The 21030-nt window shown below is 50.7% G+C and overlaps 1 protein-coding gene across 1 annotated transcript; it reads right to left on the bottom strand.

Annotated features, from left to right (window-relative positions):
• Positions 1-1385: 1385 nt before the first annotated feature.
• On the bottom strand, positions 1386-20043 carry ORAI3 (ORAI calcium release-activated calcium modulator 3). The gene is made up of 2 exons (XM_060256414.1): positions 19789-20043; positions 1386-2041 (listed from the first exon to the last, which is right to left on the bottom strand). The coding sequence occupies exons 1-2, from the start codon at positions 20041-20043 to the stop codon at positions 1460-1462; spliced, it is 837 nt and encodes a 278-aa protein (XP_060112397.1). The 3' UTR covers positions 1386-1459.
• Positions 20044-21030: the final 987 nt, after the last annotated feature.

Genomic DNA, 21030 nt, shown 5'->3' with positions numbered 1-21030 from the left:
ACAGCCATCTCCTGGTACCAACACTAGGTCTGGCCAATACCGAGGCTTCATACTACCTGCCAATCACAGAGACTAATGTTGCAGGGGACTTCTGCACCTGAACTAGCTTCCGAGGCTTAAGCCGCACACAGAGGACTAAGTAGTTCACTCGGGCCCGTGTACAGCCATAGCCCAAAACAGGACTGGGTGCAAAGTTTTTGGTTTTGCTACAGGGCGAATGCTACTTTCCCCTTCCCACTGTACTGCTGCATGTCTCTGGCTCAGGATCCAGAGTTGTGGGTTGTCCCCCCCCCCCCCCGCCACCACCCTTGCCACGTTTGAGACAGGATCTCCTCTATTTTTTTATTTTGTTGGCATAGCACTGACACAGTTACCCTGCTAGCTGACCCAGCCTTTCGTTATTGTTAAGCCTCACTCTCCTGTCTTTTTTTGACATGTTGAAATCTTCTCCAGCAAAATAGGGGAAAGGAGCAGGCTTCACAACTGGCGCATACCAGTTGGCAACTTGTGCGTGGCCCTTTGTCGAGGAAGGGGAGGTAGTTTTGTGACTCAAGCTTGCCAATTCGCAGTATGTAAAAATCTGAAAGCAGAAAAATGGATCTCTTCCCTCCCCCTCCGCAGCCCAACTGAGGGCAGAAGGCTCTGTGTGCAGTCACGTAGTAAGCATGCTTCCTCAGCAAGCTCACCTTTACAGATGTGTCTCTCTACAGCCCAGGTCCCAGCCTCAGAGGTTCTTGTTTCAAGCCACAGAGCCCTCAAAACCCCCAAGAGGGACAATACCGGCCCAGCAGGCACTCCTGTGTTTCCCTAGACACATTCCCCGCATGACGGAAGAGGAGGAGGCAAAAATACAAAGAACTGAACGGTTCAGTTCTTTTCCCGCTCAACCTCCCTCCTCTTTTGGGAAAACAAAACAACAAACATAACCAAGAGGACATAAAACTGCATCCGCTGAGCTTTGCAGAAAAATAGCAACAAGGAATATAACTGGGGTGGGAACAGACACAGTGCATCCATTTCATCCAAGCCACTATCTCCACTCCTGCTGACAGATTTCACTTCTTTTCTTGGAGGCTGCTTCAAGGTGACTTTTTGTTGCATTGTCAAAACACCTCCGAATGACGCAGTGAACTTGGGTCGTGTTCAGATGTTCACAGGTGCTTTCAGGCAGCATCTGTTTTGACAAACCTCTGTCCATCGAATACCCTTTTGCCTTTCTCTCCTGGGGGTGGGGGAGGGATACGAGTACATTTTGCAAAATGCAAAGAAATCCTCCCTTCAAAAAGGTCCCGATGGCTTTTGGGTGGAGTTCCCAACGACACCCGTTTCCTTCACTGTTTTCCTGCCGAGTCCAAGCGTCAGTAAAACCCTCTCTTAGCCTTTTCTTTTTTTCTCTCAAAATAGCTGCCTCCCAAAATAAAAACCAGCCGATTCACTTCCAAGCTGATGCCGGCAAACCTCACACCACCTGCAGTGCCGTGGCTTCCCCGTCCAACTGATATTTGATCTGGTTGAGTTCCTCCAGTTCTTGCTGGTGCCGGTCGGTTTTGTGGCCCACCAGGGACCGGTAGAAGTGCAAAGCAAAGATGATGAAGACCACCCCAACCGGGACCATGATCACAGTGGAGGCCAAGGCAGCGTTCCAACCAGAGTTGTCCGGAGCGGCTGCCGTTGGGGCCGCGACACTACCGGCAAGGATCGGAGCAGCGGTGCAGCATTTCCTGGCTGAGGAGACCCTGCCGATGGGCATGAATTTCACCCAGCAGATCAGCACCACCTCGGTCAAGAAGAGAAAAATGCCCAAGGCGGTGGAGAAGCCCCAGGCCAGCTCGATGTAGTGGTGCATGCGCTCGTGGGGCGACTCGTTGACCGAGTTGAGGTTGTGGATGTTGCTGACGGCCTCGATGTTGGGCAGGATGCAAGTGCTCACCATGAGAGCGAAGAGGTGGACGGCCACCAGCACGGTCGTGCAGGCGCTGAAAGCCACCAGCAGTTCCCGGGGGTAGTTGTAGTCCTCAAGCTGCACTTCCACCATCGCCACCTTCAGAAGAAAATGAATGGGCCGTTTATTAACTTTTAAGAATATCTTACTGCTAAAGTTACAATAGCTTTATTATGGAAAGACAAGCGTAAACCTACAATTGAACTCTGGCATAAAAAACTGTGGTCACTATGTAGAATGAGTAAAACAACCGTAAATGTACAATCGTCATCTAATAATTTTCATATTGCAAATTTTGAAGCTACGTATATGGTTTCCAATACTGGAATATTTAACTTCACAGAACGAAATTCCAAATATTGTGAACAAATGGTATCTTTATTGAACATGGTAATAAGTGTCAAGAGGGGTTATAGACAGTGGTCGTATCATTGTCCTTATCTTTGTTTTTATTTTATAATACTAGTATGTTATTTTATATAATTTGAACAGACACAACAACAGTAAAAACTAAAAATTTGTGTTTAAATTGTTAAAACTCAATAAAAATTGTTACTTGAAAACAAAACAAAAAACCTTTTAAGAATATCTGGCAATTATATCTTCTGTCTTGGGAAATTCTCGGATGTTTGAGGGGTGGCCGTGGAGGGCTACGTTCAGGGAGGGGAGGGAGCTCAACGGGGGATGCGATTTCTCTTCAGTTATTGAAGAATTTCCCCTACGAAGCAACCATTCCCTCCAGGCGAACTGATTTCTATAGCCTGGAAATGGGTTGCCATTCTGGGAGAATTCCAGGCCCCAACTTGAGGTTGGTAAGCATAACTGGTCTGGTGTTCCCAACTTCCAAGCAGGGGAGGGTGGCAACATTAACCATTTAATTAACCAGCATTAATTTCGTTTCCTTGGGACAGAGAGAATGCAACAACTGGAAGGACAGCAATATTTTTGCAATGGATTTCTTTGCAAGCGGGGCAGAGCGGAAGCGAACGAGCACTCCAGCAGCTGGCGGCAAACCGACCGCCTGCCGCTCGCATCCTAGTTTCTAGCTAACACTCCATTCCCTGTCTTTCCCGGTCTCTGTCCATTCAAACCATTACCATTCAAGCCATCTGCAAAGCACCAGCTTCTGGCACAAGTGAATTGCCCATTCTTGCGAGTGAATTGCCCATTCACGAAAACTCACTGTCCATGAATGGACTTTAAAGGTTCTTTTGTTCAATTCTCATTGCTCGCTCTCTAGGTAACACCATCGTGGTTAGCCTGTTCACAACAATCCGATGGTAAAAATCACAACCCACATAGAGCCTTTTTGTGTACTTGCAATTTTGCATATAATATATTTTGGTAATCCTCTCCAACTATCTGATACGTTAAAGTTACTATCACCCCTGTATTGGCACGGAAGCAGCTGAAGCCAAAGGGTTATAGAAAGTCCCAGTGCAGTTTGATCACGACTTTCTGGTTTGCAACTGAATGAGGCCACTTGGGTGGTCATCCTTGCCAGGCACATGACCAGGCTTGTAGTTCCATACTAAAGGTAGAAGAATAAAGTAATCCTCCAGTTTGGTGTGGTGGTTAAGTGTGCGGACTCTTGTCCGGGAGAACAGGGTTCGATTCCCCACTCCTCCACTTGCTGCTGCTGGAATGGCCTTGGGTCGACCATAGCTCTGGCAGAGCTGTCCTTGAAAGGGCAGCTTCTGAGAGAGCACCCTCAGCCCCACCTACCTCACAGGGTGTCCGTTGTGGGGGAGGAAGGGAAAGGAGATTGTGAGCCACTCTGAGATTCAAAGAGGAGGGTGGGGTATACATCTGATATATTCCTGTTATAATTCTTATTTGTGGTATGGTCCCGCTACTCAAACACTGGGTTTCAAACAGGAACCAGAAGTGAGGGTTGTGTGTTATTTTGGCCCCACCCCATTTACCTCTACAGTTAAGAGTAAGACACATGGTGCATGACCTATCGTAGCAGTCTTCTGAAACCCCTTAAGCTTGACCCTGACATCCTCGTGTTAAGTGTAAGGATGTGTCGCTGGTGACCAAGAATGAGTTAATTAATGCTGTGGTATTCCTTGTTACTATGTAGGGGTATGAAAACTGGACGATGAAGAAAGCTGACAGGAAGGAAGTTGATTCCTTTGAAATGCGTTGGAGGAGAATTTTATGGATACTGTGGACTGTCAAAAAGACAAATAGGGTTCTAGACCAGAGGTGGCCAAACTTGCTTAACATAAGAGCCACATAGAATAAACATCAGTTGTTTGAGAGCCGCAAGACATGAACGTCAGATGTTTGAGGGGGGGAAGGGGAAGGGAGGGAGGAAAAAAGATGGAGAGATGGAAATAAAGCAACTTTAACTTTTAAAAGGCATTGTCCAAGCCACTGGCTGGCTTGGCTAAGTGATTTAAAGAGAGAAATGCCTTCTCCAAGGCAGCTGATAGGGCGGTGGGGGCTTTGAGAGCCACACGATATGTGTGAAAGGGCCACATGTGGTCATGGTTTGGCCTCCCCTGTTACGGACCAAATTCAGCCCGAACTCTCCCTAGAAGCGAACGTGATTCAACTGAAGCGACTGTACTTTGATCGCATTAGGATGAGTCACTGGAAAAGACAATCAGGCTAGAAAAAGTTGAAGGCGGCAGAGAAAGGGGAAGAGCCAACACAGAAATGGAGGGACTCCACCACAGAAGCCCCAAGGGCCCTCACGGTCTGCCAGACCTGAGGAAGACGGTTAACAAGAGGACATTTTGGAGGGCACTGGTTCCTAGGCTCACCTTAAGTCCTAAGTGACTTCACAGCCCTTAACAAACACAGGCATACATCCTTACCAGGGGTGGGGGAAAGTGCCCCATATTCCAGTTGGACCAGGCACCGTTCTCCCTCTGGCATCGTTTCCAGTTACTTGGCAGTTTCCCCAGAGAATTAGGGATAGGAGGGGAGGGAGGAAAAGGAAAGATTTAACCCCTAACAAAGTAGTTCTCACCACCTGGCAGGTCACACTAACATCTCTGGGAAGCAATGTGAGGCATGAGAAGGTGGAGACATATCCCTTCCCCAAAAACTGAGGATTGCCCAAACTCCCTGGTGGGACAGCCAGGCAGCAGTGTGTTGCGGAGAACTTAGTCCCCACCCCATCCTGAGGCACTGAGTCAAGTTACTTGTGGGGAGGGGAGGGGAGCGAGGGAAGTGGCGGCTGAGGCTTATTTTCAGAAAGTGGGCCACATTAACCAGAGCAGTGACAGATGACTGGCATCGGCCCCACAAACTAGCACGTGCCGGAGACTCAGCAAGCGATGCCGGGGGATGAATGGAGGGGGAAGGGGCAAAGGAGACATGCCGTAGGCTCAGCCCCTCCATCTCTGAACATATACAGAGCACTTCTCTGTAGGATTTACGGTAGAGTCCATAGAAGCTGCTGCCTCCCACTCTAACGTCACTTCCTGTCTCCCACTCTAACCGTTAGGCCCTCCGTTCTTCCAAGAAAAGAACCAAGGCTGTGTCGCCTCCTGGCATCTCCTGCTGTGCATGACCCAAAAGATCAGCCAGGCCAGTCTGGGTTTTTTCCGCTCTCAGAGCCTCATTCGAAGGTCCCAGGAGAGAGTGGGAGAGAGAGATCAGCAGACAAACCCAGAATATCTGCCTAGCTGAGCTGGCAGCTTTGGGTCACGGAGGGATTTTGGACCGAGCATTCAACTCTTGGCTCCTTTTACCCAGAGAGGACTTCCTGCCAGCAGCATCCCCCCCCCCAACACCCATGCCCCATAAGCTGCCACTCATTTGACTGCCTTCTGATTGGTTCCCTTAGGCATTTGACAGCCCCTTTAGCCTATTTTAACCCTAGGTCCATGGGCAATGAATTCCCTACAGATTTCTGCCCAGGGGACACACATACAGAAACATGTACATGATGCCTGTCTATTTTATCACATGACTTCTCGCTTGACCCAGCCAAATGAAGCTGCTCACTGTCCCGTGCTTTTGTGTAAAACACAGATGGGTGTTAAGAACATAAGAGATGCCATGTTCGATCAGGTCAGTGGTCCATCCAGTCCAGCACTCTGTCATACAGTGGCCAAAAATACACCCAGTTGCCATCAGGAGGTCCACCAGTGGGGCCAGGACACTAGAAGCCCTCCTGTTGCTGCCCCCCCCAAAGCACTAAGAATACAGAGCATCACTGCCCCAGACAGAGAGCTCCATCTATGCCTTGTAGCTAATAGCCACGGATGGACCTCTGCTCCATATATTTATCCAATCCTGTCTTGAGGCTGTCTACACTTGTAGTGAATTTGAATTTACATTCATCACACGCGCTGAAGCACATGTGCGGCTCCAGGCAGGTTTAGGTTTCCCAAAATGCAAGGTGGCAGGGCTCAAACCTACCTGGAAGTAAGCAAGGCCTGATCATGCTCACTCAGTTGGTCGAGAAAGCTCTCAGCACATGTGCAGAAGTACCTTGTTCCCTTAATATTTCACCTCCTCCACTCCCTAGCAATGAAGTCGGATTTGGGGGCTTTGCTTTTAATGCCAGTTTCCAGACGATCCCTAAGAGGCTCGGACCGGAGCTGCCATCTCCCTGTGGGAGACACTTCTGAGAAAGCGTTCCTGAAATCTTCTGACCAGGGCTGGTGCGTGGGAGTAGGCCAAGCAGGCAGCTGCCTAGGGCACCACCTGGCCTAGGGGGCGCCACCAGGTGCCCCCTCTCTCCACACGCAACGTGAGTGCTCCTTGGAGTCTGCCTCCCCCAATGGAGTGCAGACTCTGCCCAGCCGGTTTTGCATTCCCCGGGTCTGTTCCCCCAGAAACATGAAAGTGGACAGCGCCTGCGCAGTGCGCCCCTCAAAGCCTGGCAGGGATAAATGAACCAATCGTAAAAGCTGAAGAAGAGCCAATTACAGTTTCTAAAAATTGGCTCCTGTTGAAGTCGTCTGCTGCCACTCGTCCTTCCTACTCTACTTTAACAGCCATGGGGGTGGGATGGGAGCTATAGCTCAGTGGCAGAGCATCTTTCTCGTATGCACAAGGTCTTGTCACTGGCACCTGCAGCTAAAAGGATCAAGTAGTATTCTCACAATTTTTATTGGTTAATCTCACAATTTTTTTTTTAAATTAAATTTAAAATAAAAAGCTGTAAATTAAAAATGTAAATAGTTTCAAGTTTCTTCATTTCTCCTATGATTATCCATTTTGGTTTTTTTATTTTTGGGGTGGTGGTGCTAGTGGGCAGCTCGCCTAGGGCTCCAAAACCCCTGGCACCAGCCCTGCTTCCGACCGCAGCACTCCCGTGAATACTGATAGCAAAATGGACGGCTGTGTCTGGGCAAGGGAATGAGGCCACCCACAGATAAGGGAGGGGGTTCAGTGCATTGGGCGAGACTCTCCCAACCAACGAAAAATATTTTTGAACGAAAAAAGTGAAGAGTTATTCCCCAAAGTGCACACACTATTAGCTGAGTGAGCGTGCTTTTTGGCTACCTGAAGGCTGGATTTGATTTTGGAACCAATCACTGCCCTGCCCTGGATCACCTGAGCTAGCCTGATCTCTCCAGATCTCAGAAGCTAAGCAGGGCTGGCCCTGATCTGTATGTGGGACGGGAGACCCACAAGGAAGTTCAGGGTTGTGACACAGAGGCGGGAAATGGCAAACCGCCTCTGTTCCTCTCTTGCCCTGGAAACCCTAGCAGGGGTGTCAAACATGCAGTTCAGGGGGCGTATCAGGTCCCCAGAGGGCTCCTATAAGGCCCCTGAGCACCTGGCTGTCATCTGCTTCCATCTCCCTCTCTCTTGCTTCCTTCTGCATCACAGCTTGCTTTGCAAGGCTTGCTCAATTGCACAGGAGCTACAGAGCAAAACCTCTATTTTCTCCATTGGCTGAGACTCCTCCCTTGGGGAGGAAGGGGAGAGGAACAGCTTGCTTTGCCAGGCTCTCTCAATTGCACAGCAGAGCTACTGAGCCAGGCCTCTCTTCCTTCTATTGGCTGAGGCTTCCCCCCCCGTTCCCTGGGGAAGGAAGGAAAGAGCCAGAGCTTCCTTTGCCCAGTTCCCTGGATCCCATGGGAGAAATACAAATAAAGCATATTTAAGCAATGAGTGCTAACGTTTTAAGCATGTTTTAAGTTTTTTAAAAAATGTATTTGTGTTTGTCTTGTTCTTTAATAAAATTTCTCTCTCTGCTACCTAATCTTAAATAGGTACACACATGGTCCAGCCCAATCCAACATGGCCCGGCCCAACAAGGACTCATTTATGTCAGATCCGGCCCTCACAACAAATGAGTTTGACACCCCTGCCCTACAGAGTCACCACCCTGTTATTTTATCCTGACCGGAACGGCCCTGGCTAGCCTGATCTCGTCAGAAGCTAAGCAGGGCTGGCCCTGATTAGGACTTGGATGGGAGACCACCAAGGAAGTCCTGGGTTCTGCGCAAAAGGCTGCTTGGTGCCGGGGAGAGCAAACCAATGGCTGCTCGGGGCAAACCCCCTCTTCATCTCTTTCCTTGAAACCCCTACAGAGTTGGCTGAAACTTGATGGCCCTTTATACTTGGACACCAATCCACGTCCCCCACCACCTTGGGCATGCCATTTGATGGCTGTACGTCATACTGTATTCTTGCCTACAGGTATCACTCTGAATGTGTGTATGTGTGCATGTGTGTGTGGGGGGGGATGATATTATAAGTTGTCTTGGGGGCACTTGTGCTGGAAAGCAAGGCAAAAAAAAAATTAGAAATAGCAGGGGAATATCACACGCACACCCCCTTTCAGGGAGAACCCTGCCCGCTTCCCCTCAAAGTGGAAAAGGACTAGCAACTGGTCTCATTTCTCTGTTTCTCCCTCCCTCCCCTAAGCTCTCCGTTGCTTTGGTTACAAGCCCATGAGCTCACACAGCGTGGAATGCAGTTTCTGCCTTGACCTGACTGGGCAGGAAAAGAGGGACTTGGGTACGAGTTGTTTTCCCCTCACCCTGCCTTTGAAGAGCTCAGACTCAGGCTCGGACATGATGCTCCCCCCCCCCATATGCCTTTGTTTCCCTTCACAACGATCCGGTGAGGTTGCTTATGCCTTTGAGAAATAGGGATCACTTCAGCGAGGGTGGCTGGAGATTGGAACCCAGGCCTCTCTAAGTCTAAATCCAGCGCTGAAGCTGCTATACCAGGGGTGACCAAACTGTGGCTTGGGAGCTACATGCTGGTCTTTCACACCTATTGTGTGGCTCTCAAAGCCCCCACTGTCCTGTCAGCTGGCTTGGAGAAGGCATTTCTCTCTTTGAATCACTTCTCTTCAACCCAGCAGCTTGACGAATGCATTTAAAGTTAAAGTTACTTTCTTCCCACCTCCCCAACTATTTGCATTCCTTCCTTCCCCACCCCCCCATCTATTTGCATTCCTCCCTCCCTCCCTTCCTGTCTTGCAGCTCTCAAACATCCGACGCTCCTGTCTTTTGGCTCTCAAACATCTGACATTTATTCTATGTGGCTCGTGTTAAGCAAGTTTGGCCACTCCTGTGCTATACCGTGACACCTAAGACTGAAGACTACTAGGGAGGGTAAAGAGAGTGGGTGGGGCATCTACATGTTTTTTGAGAGGGGGGCAAAATTAAAAAATAACACCCCCTTGTAGGCCCATTCTCTCTCATGAATAGAATGGACTCCATACCCAATTTGGTGCCCCCCCCCCCCCCCGGTGCCGCCGAGGGCAAGTGCCTCCTCTGCCCCTCCCAGCCCTGGGATGGAGAGCCTGCAGGAAAGCCTTGTTGCTAAAGCTACAATCCTCCACACACAATGTGTTACTGTGAGCCCCGCTGAATTCGGTTGGATTTGGCCGTAGAAAGTACCGTCAGGTTGCAGCCAGCTTCCAGCAACCCCAGAGGGTTTTTGAGGCAAACAGAGGTGGTTGGCCATTGCCTGCCCCCTAAATAGCAACCCTGGACTCCCTCATCCACAAACTAATTAGGGCCAGCTCTGCTTGGCTTTCAAGATGCAGCCAGCCTAGGAGAAGGCCTTCCATCTGAGGAGCTCCTCATTCGGATCGCTCCTGAGTTCCCGCCCCACCCCCACTCATCTGCAGTATGGGAATCTTGAATCTCGTGTGGTGTTCTGAGGACTGCCGAGATAACATTTCTGGACACACTAAAGCAGTCTATAAATTTCGAGACTCCAACAGGCCTCAAGCAGGGTGGCTAACTGAGGTGAATTAAGGGGAGCGGAAGATCCGGGCCAGCTGGGGGAGAGCAAAGGACGTTGAATGACATTCTTGCAGATCCTACTACCCTGCCTGCAGTGCTGGACTCCAGGGTTCAACTCTTCATCTGGGAAAAGTTAGGCAACTTCCCAGAGGGCAGGGCTATCAAGGGCTATTTGTTAAGAGAGTGAAATAGAGCCTCCTTTTACTGAAACGATGTGTACAGTGTCCAACAACGCAAATGGGTTGTTTCCAGGGTTCCTAACTTCCAGGTGAGGCCTGGAGATTTCCCAGGATTACAACTCATCTCCAGACTACAGAGAAAACGATATTGGATTTATATTCCACTCTATACTCTGAATCTCAGAGCGGTAACAATCTCCTTTACCTCCCCCCCCCCTCCCACAACAGACACTCTGTGAGGCGGGTGGGGCTGAGCAAGCTCTCACAGAAGCTGCCCTTTTAAGGACTCAAGGCCATTCCAGCAGCTGCAGGTGGAGGAGTGGGGAATCAAACCCAGTTCTCCCAGATAAGAGTCTGCACACTTAACCACTACACCAAACTGGCTCTCAGAGATCAGTTCCCTAGGGAGAAAATGGCTGCTCTGGAGAGTGGACTCTGCCACAGAGCATCCTGAGAGCCAGCATGGTGTCACAGTTAAGAGCAGCAGACTCCAGTCTGGGAGAACCGGGTTTGATTCCCCACTCCTCCACAGGCAGCCAGCTGGGTAACCTTGGGCCAGTCACAGTTCTCTCAGGGTTCTCTCAGCACCACCTTCCGCGCAGTGTATCTGTTGTGGGGAAGGGAAGAGGATTGTAAACTGCTTCGAGTGACAGGCAGGGTATAAATCTAGTCTTTTCTCCTCCCCAAATTCTGCTCTCCATGGGCTGTGCCACCAAATCCAGGGTTTTCCCAACCCAGAGTCGCCAATCCTAGTTGTTTTATTCATGCTCTGGTTGAGACTCCTGGGGAAAGATTTGGCTCGCTCCAACTGAAAGATGCCCTGGATCTTTGCTCTCTTCCAGCAAAGTTGTTTTTTAAAGCTAGGCAGCGGGGAGGTGGGGGGATACATTTATATGCCAAGATATCTCTTGTTTAAGCCCTGGGCTGGATGGCCCAGGCAACCCCAGTCTTGTCAGATCTCAGAAGCTATGCAGGGCTGACCCTTACAAGTACTTGGATGGGAGACCACCGAGGAAATCCAAGGTCTGTATGCAGAAGCACCTCTGAACATCTCTCACCCTGAAAATTCTAAATCAGCAGTGACTTTACTGTGCTTCGCACACACACACACACACACACGTTGGTTTTTTAAATAACAGATGTCATGTTTAATACAACAGTGCTTTTGAAAGTGGCCCTGGGTTCACCTGGTGGGGTGTGGCATTAATGTTTACCTTGGGTGGCCAACTATTTAAATCCGAGGGCAGGGCGGGGTGGTGACAATTCAGGGACTATGGGAGGAGATGGAGGCTAGGAAAGTAAGGCCAATTTCACACTAAGGCTTATTCCAGGGAGAGAGCCCTTTTGCTCCTGGCGCTCCTCTCCATTTTCGCACAAGTTGCCCCGGAGCTGCGAGTTGGTGTGCCGTTCTCCTGCGGCAAGCAGAAACCGCTTGTAAGAGGATCTTGCTTGCTGCGGAAAAAGCAGCGTACCAACTCACAGCTCCGGGTCAGCTTGTGTGAAAACCGAGAGAAGCGCTGGGAGCAAAAGGGCTCTCCACCCGGAACAAGCCAAGTGCGAAGTCGGTCTAATTCTTGTGGGAAGGGCCGCACCCACCAGGAAAGACTGCATGGATCTGAAGTATGGCAATCTTCATATTATTTTAAGGCTTTGCCCAATACCTTAAAACATTATTTTATACTTCTGCTGAAGGAGACAGTTTAAATCAGCACTTCCCAACCTGCGAGTCCTGACCCAAAAGTAAGTCAAGAAGCCTGGGAAAGCGAGTCCCAGATTTTTGCAGTCTCAGGGATTTGCGAATGCTCTGGGATTTTTAAAATACCAAGCACATTTGAGCTTGTGGGTCAGCATGTCAAAAAGACTGGGGGACCACGGGTTTAGATTGTAAGTGCTGCCATCAAGCTAACAATCATTAAAAAAAGTTACAACTATCTGGCACTTTCTGGGTACCATCAATTTCACAGGGGATTTCTGAATGGGACTTCTGGGTTGTACCCAGCACTCCACTCGGCTAAGTGTGGGTCTTTCCCCCTGTTGAAGAGCACTCCAGTGGACTTAGAAAGGTGTATCAGAAGGTGCGGTTGGCCAAGCAGAGCAACAGCATGCAACTCATTGCAAAGGACTGCAGATCTAGATTTTAAAATTTTGCTGCCCTTAACCAAGCATTTTCCAGCCTGCTTGGTGTAGTGGTTAAATGTGCAGACTCTTATCTAGGAGAACCAGGTCTGATTTCCCACTCCTCCACTTGCACCTGCTGGAATGGCCTTGGGTCAGCCGTAGCTCTTGCAGAGCTGTCCTTGAAAGGGCAGCTTCTGTGAGAGCTCTCTCAGCCCCATCCACCTCACAGGGTGTCTGTTGTGGGGGAGGAAGGTAAAGGAGATTGTGTGCTGCTCTGAGACTCTGAGATTCGAAGTGGAGGGCAGGATATAAATCCCATGTCGTCGTCTTCAGTATCCCATCCCTTCACCCTGCAAACAAAGGTTTCTCTTCCCCCAGCCCCAAGTCCAGCAAATTGTATCTGATCCTGTCTGAAATGGAACTAGCTTCAATTTTTACTTTAATTTTCTCGTTCCTTCATTTTGTAGGGAAAAAAGTGCAGGAGCTCAGTAGCATATCTCATTTGCATACGCCCCGGGGATCTGTGTGCAGCGGGGAGAGAACTCCCCACGGCATGCAGATCCTGGCTGGAGGTTCAGGAGCTGTGCTCCTGCTTTAAAGGTACCCTGCACTCCTCTGAGCGTGTGCAGACAGCCATTTCCTGCCAACAGAAAGCAACCATCTACATAAGTAGGGCTGCCAGGTCTAGGTTGGAAAATGCCTGGAAATTTTAGGGGTGGAGCCAGGGGAGGGCGGGGCTTGAGGAGGGAAAGGCCCTCAGCAGGCCATATTGCCTTAGAGTCCACCCTCCAAAGTAGCCGTTTTCTCCAGGGAGCTGATCTTGGTCATCTGGAGAGCAATTGCAGTAGCAGGAAATCTCCAGGTGCTACCTGTATGTTGGTAACCCTATAAGGGTGACTCTTCAAGGGCATCTTTTAACTTTAAAAGTCAGCTCTTAAAAAAAAAAATTGAAAGATGAAAAGCAATCTTGTTGCAAAGAGGGAAGCAGAAACGGAAACACCACACAGAATGTTTTTATCTGGCTACATCCTCCTGCTCTGCCCAGGCCGGGAAGATCCAGCTCCCCTTCAAGGGAGAGGCACCGTGTGGCCTTCTGCATCACAAGGCAAGCTGTTAAACCACATTCAAGGCAAAGATGCATCCGGGTGTTAACACAGAAAGGGGAAGTGAAGGAGACGATTGGTTCTCTGGAAGGGTGGAGGGGGAGGTATGTTGCAGAGAGCAGATCCGTTTCTGCTTCTTTAATCAAAAGCAGGTCTCACGCCTGATCTGAAGTTCTGCAGAAGTATTTAGGAAACTGGCCTTAGAATGGTGGAGAAAGCGAAGGCATTCTTAAAAGAGTTATACCTTTTCTTCTTGGGGTAGGGTAGCCACTGAGGCATGAAATGGCATTGCCTATCTCACTGGATCGAAGCAGAGGCGGTTTTGGGATGGGGGGCCATCAAGGAAGACCCTGCAGAAGAAGGCAGCTGCAGACCCCCTTTGCTTCTCACTTGCTTTGAAAGCTCCTTGCTGAAAGACCCTCACCCCTATGAACCTACGTGACCACTGCAGTCATGTTCAGAGGCCCTGCTTCGGATGCCCCATCATCTGAGATTAGGTGCCAACCTGGGAGACGGCCAGCCTGGGCACCAAAGATCTGGATCTTTCTACCCAGAGAGACTCCTCTGTCTCCGGATGTTGCCATCTTCTGCCAGTAGGCGAAGACTTTTCTGTTGGCCATTCCGCTAGGCAGTCCCTCCTGACCAATGTTTTAATGGCCGCGTTCATGTCTCTGTACACATTTTTACCGGTTTTGGTTCGTTTCAATGATGTGCATTGGGGGCACTGCTTTGAATACTACTAAAACAGGATTTCTCCGGGCTTTTTTTTTGTAGCAAGAACTCCTCTGCATATTGGGCCACACACCCCTGATGTAGCCAGTCCTCCTGCACCTTACAGCAAGCCCTGTACTAAGAGCCCTGTAAGCTCTTGGAGGATTGGCTATGCCAGGGTTGTGGCAAAGGAATTCCTGCTCCAAAAAAAGTCCTGGATTTTACAATGTATAATTTGTCAGCTGCCTCGGGGGCCCCTTGTGCAGGCAGAACGGTGGGACATAAATGTAAAGAAATAAAATACGTCAATTGTGACTTGACAGCACATGCATATGTACTTAGTGTGGTGACTAGCAGCCTGTGCTATGAATCAGGATGCTCCCCCCCCCTCCGCCCCTCTGCATCTTGCCTCTAATATGAGCTCACAAGGGAGTTAAGAGGCTGGCCCTATACATTACGTTGCTGGATACTGCAGGATTGGAGGGGAAAGATTCCAACAGCACAATACCCAACCCTGGGAGATCTTGCCTTCACTTTGGCAAGCAACTCTTTGCACAAAGAGAATATTACAATCTGACTTACAAGTAGGATCGCCAGCTCTGGGATGGGAAATATATGGGCAATTTTAGATGGAGCCTGAAGAGGGCAGGGTTTGGGGAGGGGCCTCAGAGATCTCCAGGTGTCACCTGGACGTTGGCAACCCTATTTGTGGGGCAGTTTCCAGGGCTGCAACAAAATACAGGAAGTGAAGCATTCTGAGCCCTCAAAGGAAAGCACCATACAGGTCTAAGGTTTGGGATGACTAAACGTTGACCACCAGAGCTTTTTTTGCGGAAAAAGCCTAGCAGGAACTCATTTGCATTTAAGCCACACCCTCTGACACCAAAACAGCCGGAACTGCGTTCCTGTGCATTCCTGCTTTTTTTTTAAAAAAAGGCCCTGTTGACCACAATGATGTAGCGTACTGGTCACAATGTCAGACTGGGACCTAGGCAATCCAAGTCTGTATCCCCCCCTCTGCCACGGATGCTCACTGGGTAGCTTTGGTCCAGTTATTCTCTTTCCATCTAACCACCTTACAGACAGGGCTTTTTTTGTAGTAGGAACTCCTTTGCATATTAGGCCACACCCCTCTTTTGTAGCCAATCCTCCAAGAGCTTACAGGGCTCTTCTTACAGGGTCTATGTAAGCTCCAGGAGGATTGGCTACATCAGGGGTGTGTGGCCTAATATGCAAAGGAGTTCCTACCACAAAAAAAGAGCCCTGCTTACAGGATTGTCCTTCGGAGGATAAAATGACGCAGGGGAGACCGAGGTAAACTGCTTTGAGTTCAGTAGTCAGCTTCTAAGTAAAGCAATCAAACTGTAAAGCAAGCTAGCAGAATAAAGAGTTTGCTTTTCGCTCTGGGCCCTGCCCCTCCCTGCCTTCGAAATACTCTGTTGGTTCACTGAAAGGCTGTAGGCAAATATTACCAGCCATGTTGTCTGTTCATGGATATTGTTTACACCAAGTCAGAAAGTTAATTCAGACCTCGTTCATGATTTTGTGGGTATCCAAAGAAACTTTCTATCAGTTCATCCAGTTCTGAAAACTACACTTGGGGACTGAAGGTAAGGACTTTTTGGTCAGCAACCCCCCCCCTTTCAAAAGAAAGGTTAAGTTAAAAAAAAAAAATTCAATATACAGTGAAGTTATTTTCTTGATAATATCCAGGGGGCTTTTTGTAGCAGGAACTCCTTGACATATTAAGCCACCCACTCCTGATGCAGCCAATCTTTCTGGAGCTTACAGTAGGTCCTGTACCAAGAGCCCTGTAAACTCTCGGGGGGGGGGGGATTGGCTACATCAGGGGTGTGTGGCTTAATATGCCAAGGAGTTCCTGCTACAAAAAAGCCCTGATAATTCCTGCTCTGAAAGTGAAAACTGCTGAGCAGATTAAGTCAGAGTCAGCTCTGAGGTTGCTCTGCGATACTCCATCATATTAACAGGGGCTGTGGATAATGCAATCCCTTGGCTTTCCCGAGCAGGTTTCCCCACTGACATATTTGTTAATAATGGCTCAGCGTCGGCTCTTTTAAGTGCTTCCTGAGTTATGCCCGATGCCGTTTTAAACTGTTTCATTTAGTTCTCCCCCCCCCCCAATCCCTTCTTGCTGTTTCCCATCATTTGATCTTGTTCTTTTACCGGGTTTAGAATCCCACTGGTTGTAGCACTGCCTCGCAGATATTCATCTGGAGCAGCAGGATCTAAGGCTTGGATCCTCCTGTGAATGAGTTCCACACGTGCTGGGTAACCTCTGCTACAGAGCACACTCCCTCTAGCACTTTTGTTTGCACAAGAGTTTGTTGAAAACCCATCGATCCTGGGCAAACGGAAGTGCGGGCGGAAGAGGAAGAGCGCGCCTTGACAGAAGCCATCCAGCACGCATCGACCCGAGCCAAGTATGTAGAAAGAATCAATAGGTTACACAATAACGGGGATGATGCAATGATTAGACTGGGCTTGGAACTGTTGGCCTGCTCCAGGGGATGGAAAGGCAGAGGGCCCAGAGCCCCAGTAGCACTGCTAGTCTCCATCTGCAGGGGGCGCTCATGTGGACAGGACAAAGACAGCCCACGAGAATCCCCAGGTTGTGCACCTCTCCTCTTCCAAGCTAAGGAGACCCCAATTACAATGCACTGATCTAGTGAATGGCTGGGTGTGCCTGTAATGTGCCATGTTAAAAGGTGGCAACTCTCTACACATAGTTGAGACAGGATTAGGGAGTGATTCTTTTGGTTATGGAGTGTGTGCCTCCGTGCACAATGGCTCTTTGCACATCCTCAGAGGCTTCCTCTCTTTCTGAGATGGTGAGTTCCCCCGCACTGGCAGTCTTCAAGCAGCGGCTGGACGAATGCTTTGTCAGGGATGCTTTGGGCTGATCCTGCATTGAGCAGGGAGTTGGACTAGATCAGGGGTGCCAAACATGTGGCTCAGGGGCCAAATCAGGCTCCCAGAGAGCTCCTATCAGGCCCCCAAGCAACTGGCTGTCATCTGCTTCCTTCTCCCTCTCTCTTGCTTCCTTCTGCATCTCAGCTTGCTTTGCAAGGCTTGCTCAATCACACAGGAGCTACAGAGCAAAACCTCTATTTTCTCCACTAGTTGAGGCTCCTCTGCCTCATGATCTCCTGGGGAGGGAAGGAAAAAGGCAGCGCTTCCTTATCCCTGTTCCTTGGATCCCATAGGAGAAATACAAAGAAAGCACCTTTAAGAACAACAAGTGTTAATGTTTTAAGCATGTTTTATTTTAAGGGTTTTTAAAAAAATCTTTAATCATGTTTGTCTGTGTCCTTTAAAAAGTTTATATCTCTGCTACCTAACCTTAAATAGGAACACACATGTTCCAGCCCAACAAGGTCTCATTTATGTCATATCCAGCCCTCATAACAAATGAGTTTGACACTTCTGGACTAGACGGTCTGTACAACCCCTTCCAACTCTATGATTCTATTTTCTGTGGCAGCCTGATATTCAGAAAGGGGAATCACAGCAAAGAAACTGCCAAGCAGGCCGCTTCCCTTGGTGGCTGGAGGAAGCAAAACAAGCCCCAGGCTCTCAAGGGGCATAAACACGAGACCACCTGGCTGTGGCATGTATCCAAGTTACATTTATTTCTGCAGGAAAACCTGCTCCCTGTCTGCTGTTCCTGCTTATCAGATGATGAAAGGGATGCTCAGGGGTTTCATGCCAGTGGCCACTCAGTAAACCAGGAACTGTTCCCTCCAATGGTCCCTCTAAGCTGTGGATTCTTGTGAGCAAAAATTCCACTTTGTGAGCGACTGGCATTAAAGTGGTGAGCAGACAATTTGGTTACTGCATAAATTAGTTTGCTCTGGGGCCACCCTTCCTGAGACAAAAATGGGTGATTCAGAGGCTAAAAAACTGTGAGCTAGCTCACACCAACTCAGCTTAGAGGGACCACTGGTCCCCTCCAGTGTCCCCTCTAAGCTGAGTTAGCGTGAGCCAGCTCACAGATTTTTAGCCTCCAGCCCACACATTTTTGTCTTAGCTCAGGAAGAATGACCCCAGAGTGCACTAATTCATGCAGTAGCTCACAGCTTTAACACCAGGAGATCACAAAGTAGAATTTTTGCTCACAAGACTCTGCAGCTTAGAGGGAACACTCCCCTCCCCAGATTTCCTGTGCCACGCCCTCTTGCTTCCTGCCCCCAAACCCATTTCCTCCCCCCACGCACTGATGTCTGCGGCACAATCACTTCTTCCCTGTTGTCTACCAAAACGAAGCCAGTGCACTGTTATTAAACTGAAGCGGACGCCCATATTTCCCCCGTTCCCCCCATCCCTGCCATTGGCCTCAAGGTTTACATTTCAAGATCCTTGGGACCCGAGCAGCAAGTGCATGGATGGTGCTCTACAGATGTATGTGCATGCGTATGGGTGTTGCCTCAGATCACAAGCCACTCCCTTATGGCGACCCTTCATGGGCTTTTCAAGGCGAGAGCCATTCAGAGATGGTGTGTCACATGGCCTTCTTCCGCAAAGCCACCTTGGTCTTTCTTGTCCAAGCACTAACCTGGGCCAGCCCTGCTTCGTTTCAGAGATCCGATAAGAACAAGCCAGCCTGGGGCATCGAGGTTCCAGGCAATGCTATAGATATCTCAGTTTCCTGGTTCCTTTACAGCTTGTGCCTAGTCTTGGAGGCTCCATTCCAACCTTCCTGCTGCAGGCAGGACCTGCAAAAAGCAGTCGCTCAGCCATAATAGGGCTTCCATAAAGTTTTGGAACAAAGAAGAGAGCGGGCCCAGGCCTCCTCGCTTCCAGACCCTCGCTCTGATCTCGCAACACTCTCTGTGTCAGGCCCATAGCTACCGTGGGGCCTGGGATGGGCCAGGCCACTCCATTCAACCCCCCCCCCCCTTTGGAGGGCCTCCAATCTTCCACCTGAATTAGACAAATGTCGCTTTACTTGAGAAGCAGAGAAAGTGTTTAGGGCCAAAAAAATGCTGCTGTGGGCCCCACCAAACATGAAATCCTGGCTATGGCCCAGTTTGCACCAGGACAAGATCTCATCTCTGCCGACAGGTAAACAAAGACCTTTTAAAAAAGAGATTTCAATCTGCCGCGACACATCTGGGTTGTGTCCTGAACCGTGGCAGGAGGCTGCAGCCCGGAGCCCAAATCAACAAGTGTGGGACTGCAGAGGGAACAGGAGGAGGATGCAGCCTGAAGCTGGTGTTCTGGGGCAGGAGAGTGAGGAGCAGTGGTCACAGCCCCGTCTTTGGAGAAGAAATGCAGCGGGGTCCTCCAGTCCCGGGACAACCAAAGGCAGCCCCCCCCCTTACCATTAGTTGGGAAGAGGAGACTAGGGGTTCCATCAATGGGTGGAGGGCGCTTTCCCCGGTGGAGGAACAAGGGACCCCAGCCCAGGGGAGGGGAGGGATCCATTCCATCTGCGGAGCGCCCCCTGCGGCTGCGAGGGGCACGACGCACGAAGGGCGTGCTGCCCACCGGTTAGAGGCGACCCCCCCCCCCCCCCCCGCTGCACTTACCATGGCGAAGCCGGAGAGGAGGGCGGAGGTGCGGCTGGAAGCCTTGAGCTTGGCCCGGCTGAGGTAGAGGCGGCGCCAGTTGAGCGCATGGAGGGAGTGCTGGTTGGCGCTCATCAGCTCCAGGTAGCTCCGGCGCACGAACTCCCGGTAGGTGGCGGAGACGCCCAAAGTCTCCGAGGGCTCCGGGTTGAGGGGCTCCCGCTCCCCTTCGGCGCCCTCCGCCTCTGGCCCCTCGCCTGCCCCGCTCGGCTTCATCGGGCGCTGCGAGCAGCAGAGGCGCGCGGGGACGGAGGATCGGGCGCAGCAACCGGTGCGCGCAACGGCCGGCAGGGCTGCTGGGGGATCGGAGGGGGCCTGGCGGGGGTTACCTGCCCATAGGGTTACAGGCGCGGCGGCTGCATAGTCGCGGGGAAGCGGCGGGAAGATTGCTCGGGAGGCGAAGCTTCCCGAAAGAGCGAAGCCGGAGGGGTTCGGCGGGGACGAGGTTTGGGGAAGGGGCGGTCAGGGATCGGCGGAGGGGAAGCCGAATCCGGCGCCACGTCTCGGCAGCGAAAAGTTGCGCTGCTTCACTCCGGCAAAGCTGCTCGCCTGGGCTCCGCGCCGGCTATGAGGGAGGGAGGGAGGGACGCGGGAGGGCCGGCGCGACAGACGGGGCGGGCCCTCGGGGGGAACTTTGCTGGGCTCCGGCGGCCGCCGTTTAAAGGGGAAGCGGCGAGGGCGAGAGAAGCGAAGCGGGGAGACCCGCCGGCAAGGTTTGCAGCCGCGCAAGCTAAATGACGCCCTTGCAATCCGGATTTTGCCGGTTCGCACAGTCCAATCCAGTTGGAAAGTGCACGGAAAGTGGATTGGAAGTGCATGATTTAGTAGTGCGTGCGATCGCGGCACCGCAGAGGGAGAAAGGGGAAAAGAAAGCACCAGGCGAACGAGGAACTGAAGAAAGGGCCGGGGGGGGGGGGCGCTAAGGCCAAGCCGATCTTCGCAATGCCTCCGAAGGTTGCAAATGCAATTCCCCCAGGCGGGCACGCTTGTTTGGAAGCGCCAAAGCCCAGGAGGCTTACTTCCAAGGAAACGCGTGCTCACGGCGAGATTGCATCCAAGGCCATCTAAGCGGGGAAGGGGGAGAGTTTGCTCTCTTCTCCCCTCGGGGGGGGGGGAGGGGAAGGCGGGCTCCCTTCACCGAGAAAAGTAGCCTGGCAAGGCACGAGGTTAGCAGAAAAACGAAGGATCCCACCGATTTGTAGC

Source organism: Heteronotia binoei, chromosome 15 (assembly GCF_032191835.1).
Source record: "Heteronotia binoei isolate CCM8104 ecotype False Entrance Well chromosome 15, APGP_CSIRO_Hbin_v1, whole genome shotgun sequence".
NCBI classification, from domain to species: Eukaryota; Metazoa; Chordata; class Lepidosauria; order Squamata; family Gekkonidae; genus Heteronotia; species Heteronotia binoei.
The sequence above is the reverse complement of the archived record's forward strand: the minus strand, read 5'-3'. Positions and strand labels throughout refer to the sequence as shown.